This window comes from Ursus arctos, unplaced genomic scaffold, assembly GCF_023065955.2.
Source record: "Ursus arctos isolate Adak ecotype North America unplaced genomic scaffold, UrsArc2.0 scaffold_20, whole genome shotgun sequence".
NCBI classification, from domain to species: Eukaryota; Metazoa; Chordata; class Mammalia; order Carnivora; family Ursidae; genus Ursus; species Ursus arctos.
In genome coordinates, this window is record NW_026622875.1 from 22,682,501 (window position 1) to 22,694,807 (window position 12,307).

The 12,307-nt window shown below is 41.6% G+C and overlaps 1 protein-coding gene across 1 annotated transcript in view; it reads right to left on the minus strand.

The window, feature by feature from the left end:
- Positions 1-12,307, minus strand: part of CLSTN2 (calsyntenin 2) — a 600,605-nt gene that overhangs the window by 362,196 nt on the left and 226,102 nt on the right. Inside the window, exon 2 of the mRNA XM_026497144.4 lies at positions 10,709-10,831. Coding sequence (XP_026352929.2) covers positions 10,709-10,831 — 123 coding nt within the window. The remainder of the gene's footprint in view (positions 1-10,708; positions 10,832-12,307) is intronic.

A 12,307-nucleotide genomic window follows, 5' to 3' on the forward strand; every position in this document is an offset into this window, starting at 1 on the left:
TTCAAGCCAGATGCCATGATTGGATGCAACTTTTGGGGATGCTGCAATAAAGTGAGCACATTTTACATGAGGAAGGGGTGTGAATAGTTGTGGCCTAAGGGCAGGCTGTGATAGAATGACCATGCCGATGACCCCAACTTGTCACCCCTCTTTGCCTTTGCTAGTCTACTCCTACACTGACTCTGGCCAGTGAGACAAACTTGTCCCGAGTAGCTTGCCAAAGTGCTTGCACATATCTGTGCTCTTTATGCTTTTCTGTGATCAGCACAGGGAGATACTCAGCCTCGTCTGCCAACATGCTTGGGCCAGCACACATGGGAGAGAACAGTGTCATCCCAGCCAAGGCCACTCTAGACCAGCCAGCCTTCAGCCTACCCACCAACTGTCCACAGATACCTGGACAAGCCCAGCTGGGGCCAGCCGAGCCTGGCTCACATTAGCAGAGCTGTCTAATCAATAGGTAGACTCTTAAGAAAGAGTTAATGGCTGCTTTTTGATGCTCCTAAGTTTGGGGGAGCAACACCTAACTGAGACATCTGGTTAGAATTACAATTTCACCATTACTACTGTGTTCTGAGAAAATGACATAATCTGGCTTAGCCTCAGTCCCTCCTTCCATAAAATAGGAAAAATAATAGTGCTTATTTCAGAGGATTGTGGTAAAAATTAAATGATACAGTGTGTGCAAAATACCTAGTACAGTGCCTGGTATGTAGTAAGTGCTTGATAAATGTTAGTTAATTTTCAGTGCTATTGTGTGCAAGCTTTTCTTTTCTGGTTTTGTTTTTTTTGCTTTTGTTTTTTTTGTTGTTGTTGTTGTTGTTGTTTTTTGTACAAGGATATAAGACCGAGGGGACAAGTGGGGATAAAATCCACCTCTTTCTCCACTTGCCAAGCTGTGTGCTCTAGTGTGGGAGAGCGTCCATATGTAAGAAAGGGCACCTATTTCTAATTTTCACAGTTACCATATGGACTGGCACCAGTCCTGCTATTATTATTGATTTCAACGTTCACTTTTCATCTTGCTTTAGTATAATACTGCCATTAACTCAGAATTCCAGAAGACTTGAAATTCCTATCTTCAAGGGCTTTTCTCAAGCAATCTAGTGCCAGTACTCAAGCTTTCTATCCTAGAACTCCACATCCTTCCTGGTGGGGTGACTGACTCACTCCAGTTTACCAAGATCTTCTTGGTTATAGCACTGAAAGTCCTATATGCCAGGAAACCCTCAGTCCTGGGAAAACCAGCATGGTTTGACTCCCTGAATGTCCTTCACTTTTCAGCCTGACAGAAAATGACCGACAGATAAACACTGGATCTCCCTTAAATATTAGTTTGAACAGGAGCAGGACTTTGCCAGAGTCCTCTCAACGAGAATGTCAGGAGTACTTGTGAATAGCCTCCTACTTCTAGTTAGATTATGGAGCCTAGCCCCTGCTGTGAGCATTTATCTGGGACTCTCTTGTCCCTTCTTAACTGGCCAGCTCTTGTTCCTGCCCTCCTTCCTCCATACTCTGGCTCCTAGTCCCTCCTCCAGCCATCCCGAGAGGGTGTCCCCCTCAACACCTGCCTCTGACCACTGAGCACAAGACGAGCTCATGTGACCACACTCACAGGGGACCCAGCTACTGCCAAAGAACCCTGTGCAATTAGGCTTCCATAGAAAGGCCTGGGACACCAGGATTAAACATGGAACGTAATGCAGAAGAGGTGGAAAGTAGAATTTTTCAGATGAGATGGGCCATCCTAACTTACCTAGTCTGAGTTGCCATGCAGCAAAATTACACATGGCCTTCAAAAGAGAGAAATCAAAACCATAACAACAAAAGGCCCAATAGCAGGCAATATACAAACGGCTTTAGGGACACCGAAAGCAAGTCTGGGGTGGGCAAAGAAAGAAGATAATTCATAAGAAGAAAGAAAATTCAGGGCAAAGACCCCAAACTCATGGGCGGCAGAGATGCTGGGAAGCTCCTCATTCTCGCTCCAGCACAGCAGCTCCACCAATAGAAAGGGGCCGCCGACTACCTCTCTGGCAGGACAGATGTTCACTTGTCTTCTCAGCAAGGCCAGCGCTTTGTGCTCCAGGCTCCGGGGGCCCAAGGATTATATGGAACATCCTGCCCAGTGCTGAGATCTGCCTCCTGAGCTTCTTGGACATCACCAGGTAGGACGGAGGAATAAAAAGTGTGAAAGGGAAACACTGAAGTGAATGCAGTGCTCATGGAGGGATGACCAAGAAAGAGACCCAAATATGCCCCCAACCCCTATCAATCACTGTCAAGGCTGGCAGCTGCCAAACTGGTGGAAGAAAGAGCACCAAGAACAGAGCCAATTCCATACTTTAATTTCAGAGTGATGCTATACCAGGTCTTTCTTTCTCCCGGTTTGCCTGGCAGACCCCTCCACCACCACCAGGACCAGGACCACAAGTGTGGTCCAAGAGGCCTTGCTGCTCCTGGGGGCTACAAATGTCATGGCCACCATCCCAAAGGGGTACAAGCATCAACTTGACCAGGTCTTCTGGTTATTTACTGGTTGCTATGCCCTCGACTGCATTTTTTTCCAGCTTTAAAGCAACTTCAGTATTGCCCTCCTGAGTTCTCAAATCACACCTTGCCTACAACTGGAAAGCCTTAGATGACAGTCACTGTAGTGAAGAAGATAATTCATCACAGGGATGGAGGCCTGAAGCCTGTGGGGATGGGCACTGAGGGCTCCGCCACAGGCTGTGGACGGGTGTGGGAGTCAGGCCAGTTCTTACTTTCCCATCTATTCTGAACCCCACCATCTGCTCAAAAATTGGGCGATCACAGTTCATATCAGCAAAAACATCTGACAGCACAATCTCAATCTGTCACTGGAAATAGAACACATCTGTTTTTTTACTATCTATGAACTAAGCCATAAATATGAAATCCTGACTCCTGTTTGTTTAAGAAAGGTATTTCAAACAAAGTTGCCCATGGCAATGTTATATTTTTTAAGTGGAAAAATACTGTAAACAACCTAAATATACAAAAATGATGGAATGGTTAAATAAACTATGATAGGACTATATGATATATAATTATGTCTTCTACTCTAAGTAATATTTTAACATATATTTTGGTCAGCTTGGAAAAGGTCTATGAAAAATGAAAACACAAAAACTCTGAACCACGTATACGATGATCCAAATTAATAAGTACTATGTATCTATATATGAATAGAAAAAGGTCTAGCAGGGTCTTAGGAATGTGGGTAAATTTTGTTTTATTCTTTATTCCTTTTCATAATTTTCACATGTACTCTAGTGAATACACACTAGTCCATGTCTTTCTGGTCCTGTTTATTCTTGATTCTAATTCTTGAGGTCCAAGGCTGTAACCCAGATCGTGGATTACAGAGAATCCACAGATCTCTGCAAGGACTGCCACAGACTGACTTCTGGCTGAGGCCAGGTAAATGCTCAGAGACCAGGGTAGGACACCAGGGGGCACCATTCCTCTGGCCCACAAGAATGACCACCCCCCACACAAACCAGCAGGAACACAAAGTCCCATCTACTGTGAGGCTGACGTAGATGCCTCCTCTGCTGCCAGGGTCAGAGCTAAGAGAGCCATGGGGCAGGACAGGCTGAAGATGGTGGGTAGTCCTGCGGTGGCTGGGGGGGGGATGAGGCCCAGAGGTGATTATTCCATGGTGTTCTACTTGGTACCCAATCATAGATCTCTTTCATTGTTTTTGCCACTGCCATGAACTACCTATTGATTTATTTACATTTTTCTTTAAATTGAGGTCTTAGGGGCGCCTGGGTAGCTCAGTGGGTGAAGCGCTGACTCTTTGTTTTGGCTCAGGTCATGATCTCAGGGTCCTGAGACTGAGCCCCACATCAGGCTCCACGCTAGGCATGGAGTCTGCTTGTCCCTCTCCCTCCCTCTCTGCCCGTGCCCTGCCCCCTTCTTGCGCAGGCACATGTGCTCTCGCTCTCTCAAATAAATTAATAAATACATAAAATCTCAAAAAAATGGGGTTTTAAAAAATCCAAATGAATTTATTTTAAAAAACCCTGAAAAGCCAACAATACTTGTTTCAGAAAAAGAAAAAGGAACTTAAATAAAATACAACAAAATGGTAATAAAATTCTACCTCAACAGTGTTGTCTATGGAATGCTTTGTCAAAAAGAGACATTAGCAAATGTTTGAGAGGTGTTGAGCCTCCCAAACTGCCTTTCTCCTTGACATAATCAGAGAGGCTGAAGAAGAACTTAAAAAGGAATGACCGAGCATGGGATTCAGCATTCTTTAACGTTATTTCCAGGTACCACGTAAATCTTCCACTGCCAATGAGATATGTATCCCACACTGGACAACTGGAGGGGAAAGAAGGCAGGACTTGGAGTCTGAGCATCTGAAACTGAGTGACAGGGCTGAGCCGTCCTCAGCCAGGTAACCTTGAATAGTTACTTAATTTTTTTAAGTCTCCATGTCCTCATTTGCAAAACGGAATCATGACAGCTGACCTTGTTACACAGAGTTGGTGTGATGCTTGGATACAATTTTGTGTGTGCCAAGGCTGGTGTGTGTGTGTTTGTGTGTGTTTATAATGAAAGGGCATATGTTTTGCAGTAATCTAAAAGTGTATCTTGCAACTAATTACTCCACAGGGACAGGGTATAGGTGCAATTTAAGGAAATGTATTGCCAACTAATATTTACAGAGTTCAGCACAATTCACGAACTATTTGCCTACATTATTTAACTCATTGTCCCCACACTGCCACATGACCAGTCTGGGCAACATACCTTGATGTGTGATGGCATTAAGCCTTTAAAACAAACTCCAAACTCACTTTCCTCCTTTAACATCATCAACACAGATTATAATCACAGAACTGTAATCAGCCTAAAATGAATAAAACCCTGTGGCTTATTGATGATACTAAGAATTACACTTTTACTGTGATTACCCTTATTTTTACCATTGCTAGGATCATCAGCACTGTGACATACTGGACATTTACTGGTGGCCATGACTGCTCTAGGCACTCAGCATTAATATCTTATTTAATCCACATATCAACCCAGATATAGGTATTATGTTTACCCCCATTTTAAAGATTAGCAAACTGCCCCTCAGAGGAGTTCAGTAACTTATCTGAGACCATACAGCTAGCAAATGACAGAGCCTGAATATAAAGCAATGTGTGTCTGGTCAAGCCTGTGGCTGTTCACACCCTCATTCTCTTCCCACCATAAAACACAGGGACTGCACAGCTCCCCGGGGAGGATCCCTGCCATCAGGGACCTTGGCGGCCTAAAGCACAAACAAGGACCCTGGGCAGGTCCAAAGATAAGGTGGGCAGATGCTGAGCAGAACAAGGAGGGCGAGTGGAGTTAACCACAGAAAAGGGAGAATCTCTGCTGCAACCAGCTAATCAAACCAGGCCAAATCACGTCCCAGGCAATTTTCCAGGCGGCCTTCAGAGAGTCACCCAGCCTGAGAAGCCAGCCAATTATGCCTGATCATTCTGTGCTGCCCTGTCCTCACAAAAGACAAGTCCAGACTGGCCCAATGTAGACAAATGAACAGTTCTATTATCACTGAAAGGCAATCTAATTCTTTTCAAATTTAAAAGTCTCCACAGTTTCCTAACAGGCCTCAGTGGGGCTCATGTAGAAATTAATAAGTTCACAGTGTGCCCAGCTTACTTTCATTATCATTTTTTGCCATGCAATGGACAGAATTTTCATTATTACTCAAGGATCTGATTCTCTACGAAGGTCATGTCCACGGGGCTCAGACACTAGGTTGAGAACTAAGTTGGGTCTAATGGACTTGACTGAGGTCTGAGGGAAGATTCACTGACTGAGAGTTGACACATCTAGTAATCAGGTGAGGCAGGGATCAAAAGGCAACATCACTGGGAAAAAGAATTCAGAGCAAGTGGTGAAAATCCCTGGGCTGCAGTCCCAGCCCCATGGTTGGCCTACCCTGGAATACTGAGCAAGCTGGTTGGCCTCTGCCTGAGTTGGTTATCTCCTCTACGAAATGGGCAGTGAAAAGGATATGGGAAAACAACAACAACAATAACAACTTGAATTTATTAAGCTTCTACTATATTTTGAATCATTATAACATGCATCGTATTCTTTAAACTTAATCAAAACAACAACACTGGAAAGCTTGTATTATTTTACAGATGAAGATGGTGAGGCTACTGTTATTGGCGACTCCACCACGTGGTCACTAATTCACACCATTAAAGTAAGCCATACAGAGGCTAGGGAATGAGACTAGCATGGTGAGAATGGGACTACAAACTCATACAACTATTCTGGAAAGCAATTTAACATGCTTCTGGAATTTTCTTTTTTATTTATTTTTTCTAATTAATTTATTTTTTTTAAGTAGGCTCCACACCTAGCGTGGAGCCCAACACAGGGCTTGAACACACGACCCTGAGATGAAGACCTGAACTAGATGAAGAGTCAGACATTTAACCAACTGAGCCACCTACGTGCCCTGTTTCTGGAACATTAAAATGTTTGACCGATTAATTTCAATTCTGGAAATCCATTCAAATGATAGAATCAGAAATGTAGAAACATTATATTAAGAAAGAATTGTAACAGACAAATTGCCTATCACCTTATACCTGTCAGAATGGCTTTCATCAAAAAGAGAAGAAATAAGTGTTGGCAAAGATGCAGAGAAAAGGAACCCTTGTGCACCGGGGTGGGAATGCAAACTGGTACAGCTTCTATGGAAAACAGTATAGAGGTTCCTCAAAAAAGTTACAAATAGAACTACCATATGATCCAGCAATCCTACTTCTGGATATATATCCAAAGAAAATAAATTCATATATATATATTCTTACTTATTCTTATTTATATATATATTCTTACTTATATATGGAATCTATACGTGGAATCACTCATATCACATATATAATATCACTTATATGTGGATACTCTTAGATGTGAAATTGGCTTTAAAAAGCCCAACTCACAGAAACAGGGAGTAGAATGGTGGTTACCAGGGACTGGGGGTGGAGGCAATTGGGAGGTGTTGTGAAAGGGTAGAAACTTTCAGTGATAATATGGGTAAGTTTTGAGGATCTAACATATGGCATGGTGATTATAGTTAACAACATTGTATTACATACTTGAAAATTGCTAAGAGAGTGGATCTTAAATGTTCTCCCCACAAAAAAGAAATAGGGATTATCTGAGATGATGGAGGTGTTAGCTAACACTACGGTAGTAATCATTTTGCAATAGATAGTTTATCTATTTATTCTACTTTCTAGGAGAAGTTTATCAAATCAATACATTGTACATCTTAAACTTACACAATGTTGTATGTCAATTATATCTCAATAAAGCTAGAAAAAAAGAGAATGGTAGGCTACAGAATATTCACTGAGAAAGACACTGTGTAGCTATTTAATCAGCTGCAGAGTAATATTTAATAAAATGGCATAGTTTCATTAGTTTAGTGGGAAAAATAAATTATTAGAATTGAATACAAGGTGTGATCACAATTTTTGAAAAAAAAAGTAGAAAAATGACTGGAAGGAAATACACTAAAATGTTAACAGAGGCTCTCTCTGGGGGTAAGAAAATATACTTTTTGTATTTTTTTGTTTCACTATATATTTCACATTTTCTACAATAAACACTTATTGTCATAATCAGGAAATATATAGTAAAAGCTATTCTATATCCCTGAATTTTGCATTTATATGCAAAATGTGAACACGACTTTTATTTAAATGAGTGCTATTTACGTAGGAAATTTTTCTTAAAATTTTTTTAAAAGGGGGGAATCACAAAAGAAATGAGACAGAGAAAAAGTGATATGGATGGAACTATCTCCCAGCAAGCTTACAGCTCACCTCACAGGCTAAATTGGAAATAAAGACCAGTGGGAAAGGGGTGGAAAAACTGACACACAATACAAGAACAGTTGATAAGGTGGGGGGGGACTAAATGCTGCAGTTGACTTCCAGAACTGATGGAGCTGGCAGATAGGAATTTTTCAATTTTATGAGAATGATAGGGATCTGAAATAAATCTTCAGTATTTTCTTTTTAAGATAAATGTTTTAAAATAAACGTCTGCAGCATGGATGGATGGCTAGTGCCTATGTCCTGTCTTAGAGCTGATCATAAATAACACTGAGAAAAATAGCTTTGACCATTCCAAAAAGCACCTTTATTTTTTACTCTTAAGAGTTTGGAAGATTATATTTTGATGCATTAAGCTAGATATTTTTTTTTATGCAGCTGCAAATATCAAGAGGAGCATAGAAATTTTCTTCAGATGGAAATAACTACACAGGGCTTGGCTTAGAAGCAAATCTTCATTTCCAGATGTGTCTGAAAACCAGTGGGCACATCCAATGGTCAGAATACAAATTCAAGTTTAAAGGCATTTGATGGATTTATGATTTATAAAACCGTTTGTTGAATCTTCAGGTGAAAATATTAATTGTTCTGTAGCCCCATAACCAAAGAAAATAAGTAAACTTTGTTAAGTCTATACTTCCAAATATCAGATTGCTTAAATTGCCCTACCCATTTTGGTCTGTACATTAAGGAGCTTATAACTTCACCGTAGGGACAGATTATCCAACAACTTCAGTTTCCTAGTTTACTACTGGAGGAGAACAGGGCTATGCTGAAGAATCAAACACATCCTTCATCTTTAAATTGTTAGCTTCACTATACTGAAGTGACTTAATGACACACATTTACTTCCTGTTTAATATGTCATTGGTTTTTTCTGTTATGTTTTAAAGAGAAGTCACACACTTGAAAAGAAAGGTGAACAAGAGGACCTGCTTGGTGGAAGGACTTCTGCACACAGGCTGTAGAGAAGGGGCTGAGGGAAGCCAGGAGCACACGCTCAGTCTAAAGAGGGAAGTCATGACTCAGCCCTGTATTTCCGATCTGGTTCATCAAGATAAACCGGAATCCTGCCTTTTTATCCTAAATCTCCCACTTTTTAAATACTGTCTCTATTTTGTTATGCACACAGTGCATGCCAAACCAAACATTTCCATGACCCAAACAGTTTCGCTAGAGTTTGTTTTAAAATCTCACTTCTAGGGGGTTAAGAATTGCTGATTAGGGGCGCCTGGGTGGCACAGCGGTTAAGCATCTGCCTTCGGCTCAGGGCGTGATCCCGGCGTTATGGGATCGAGCCCCACATCAGGCTCCTCCGCTATGAGCCTGCTTCTTCCTCTCCCACTCCCCCTGCTTGTGTTCCCTCTCTCGCTGGCTGTCTCTATCTCTGTCGAAATCTTTTAAAAAAAAAAAAAAAAAAGAATTGCTGATTAACCCTAGTATCACCTAATTACGTGCAAAAAGGAGATGCACTGGAATATTCCCAGGCTGGCAAAGAAGGTCTGGGGAAGACAACTCACCTTTTGCGGAAAAGACAGCATGGGATTCACACTTCCGAGGGAAATCTGGTTGAGCGGGGACCTCTGAGGATGACCGCAAGATGTAGGGAAATATCCTAATTCTAAACACTATGGAAGTCACAGTTACGTGCCTTTGGTGGTTATCATTCTACATAAAATAAAGATAAAGCCTTCTTCTGAGAGTCAAGATACCTTCCCCATGCTCCGCAAGAACGCTTATGGGTTTATCTTCACATAACGCTGAATTTCCTCATTTAGCCCACCCCCCTCACGCCTTACTTTACAATGCTCTGTAATGAAAAAAGGGCCTTCATAGAGCTTATCTCTTAGAAGTGTGAAAGAGTCAATTTTTTCTGCCCAGGTAGCTCATAATGTAGCAGACAAACTGTCAGAAAAAATAGACTTCATCATGGTGAAAACCTCAGCCTGGCACCCATCGATCATAAAGCAATCTTCTAGAAATCTTGAAAACCTTCATTAAATTTCCTGTCTTTCTCCTGACAGTTATAAAATGTTAACAATCTTACTCATGATGCAGGCATCTTCAGAAATTCTTCGTCCATTCCCTCCTCCCCGTACCATCAGCCATCCCCTTCTCTTTGCCAAAATCTGCGGACACATGAGATATAACCACCCTTCCTCAGACCTGGCCCTCGCAGGAAGTTAGAGAAGGAAGTAGTCATAATCTCAGTGATAATGAGAAGACACTCTAGCCACAAGCTGCAGAGGACAAAATGGCACTGTGTTCTGATTCCTCCACCAAAAGCCACACCCACTGTGAAGCTCAAGGGCACAGCCCTGTCCTATCCTTAGCAAATATTCCTGGTCCTTTATTTTTTCCCCCCTGTTCTCTTGCCAATCTACCAAGCTATAAGTCTTCACCTGTCCATGATATATGTGTAGTTGGGACAGTGGGTCACATACTTAATCTGCCCCTAGGTCATCTTTCTAGAGGGAAAATTATTCCCCTATGGACCTTACTAGCCCAGCTTTTCCAACTCCAGACACCGCTTCAGCAATATACCATCTCTCAGAAGAAGAAATAAAGGTCTTGTACTGGAGGCAGTACCGAGGGAAAAAAAAACCCATAAATCAGAAATCAGAACCACACCAGATATCAGAACCACACCAGCGGTCACAAGAGCCATTCAGCTTTGAAATCACAGGCTGATCTATGAGATGCACAAGGGATGACAACAGCTATATACGGCCAGAGTCTGAGCTCTGTGGAGGCTTCCCAGCATGCCTCCAAAGTGAGCCAAGCCCAACCATACTAAGCCATCATCTCACCTGCAAAAGGAACTGGTGCGTCTTTATCCAGAGCTACGAGTGGTGGGTCCAAGATGACCGTGTCATTGTTCTCAGTTATGACTCCGTGATATGAAGTCTCGATCCATGGTTTGTGCTTGTTGACTAGAACACAATGGAAAAACGAAACAAAGATTGACTTTCAAGATCACCACTTGAATAGCTAATCCATAATATAATTAATATTGCACATTTGTCCAGTCATAGGCTCTCATCCAACAACCACATGAGAGACAGAGCATTAGTTAGTCCCATTTTATACCTCAGTAAACTTCAGAGAAGTGAGATTCAGAGAGAAGTGCAACAATTCATGTGAGGATCAAAGAAAGGGCAGCACTGAGACTCAAACACATTTTTGGGCTCTAAGATCATGGATCTTTAACCTTACCAAAATCCCATTATTTCTATTTCTGGATGCCCAGTGTAGATAGCTATTGTTAAAAACTGACTAAAAGCTTTAATTCTTAAATGCTACTATTAATAGATGTTTTGGGGTTAAAATCCCTTATCAATCAACAAACTAGCAGATAATGGATGTGTGCTTGAATTTCTGACCTCAACCTAATCTGATCCATCATTACAAATTGTTACTGCTTTGTTTTTCAGTAATTTGACCAGGTAAATGATATATTATCTAATGGAAAATTAACACACTTAAAATCCATATCAAATAAATGTTACCGGTTGAACTATGACCCTGAAAAAAAGATAGGCTGGGGTCCTAACCTCCAGTACCTTGAATGTGACCTTATTTGGAGAGAGGGTCTTTATAGGGGTAATCAAGTAAAAATGAGGTCATTTGGGCAGGCCTTAATCCAAAATGACTGGTGTCCTTATAAAAAGGGGGAAATTTGGACAAAGAGACAGACATGCACACATGTGAAAGCCATGTGTTCTGTTGCCACCAGCCAAGGAACTACCAAAAGCCAGGAGAGATGCCTGGGACAGATTTTTCTCCTGTACCTTCAGATCAAGCATGGTCCTGTCAACAACTTGGATTTCAGACTTGTGGCCTCTAGAACTGTGAGACAATAAATTTCTGTTGTTCCAAGCCACACAGTTAGTAGTACTTTGTTAAGGCAGTCCTAGCAAACAAATACAAGATACTTATGGTCAACAGGCACTCATAAAGGGTAGAGAATTTAAATAAAACTTGTGCTAGGACTGGTGTAGTATTCCTATGTGAATATCCCAGTTGGCCAATTCCAGATTCGTTTAGGCCCAGCCATCCCCTCTCTGGAAGGCTGCAGTGGCCTCCTGCAGTCAGGAGGGTGGTCTTCCAGTAAGAAGTCCTATCCCACTCCAATTCATCCTCTACACAGGCATTAAAAATAATCTCCTCAAACATTAATCGGATTACTCAACTGTGGTCTCCTTGGTTAGTCCTTTTATTCCCCCGTATACACTCACACAAATCTGAGCGCAGAATAGGTGCTTTAGAAACGTACTGCATGGTGCACTGGGTGTTATACGCAAGTAATGAATCATGGAACTTTACGTCAAAAACTAGGGATGTACTGTATGGTGACTAACATAATATAATAAAAAATATTATTAAAAAAAAAGAAACAAAATAATAGG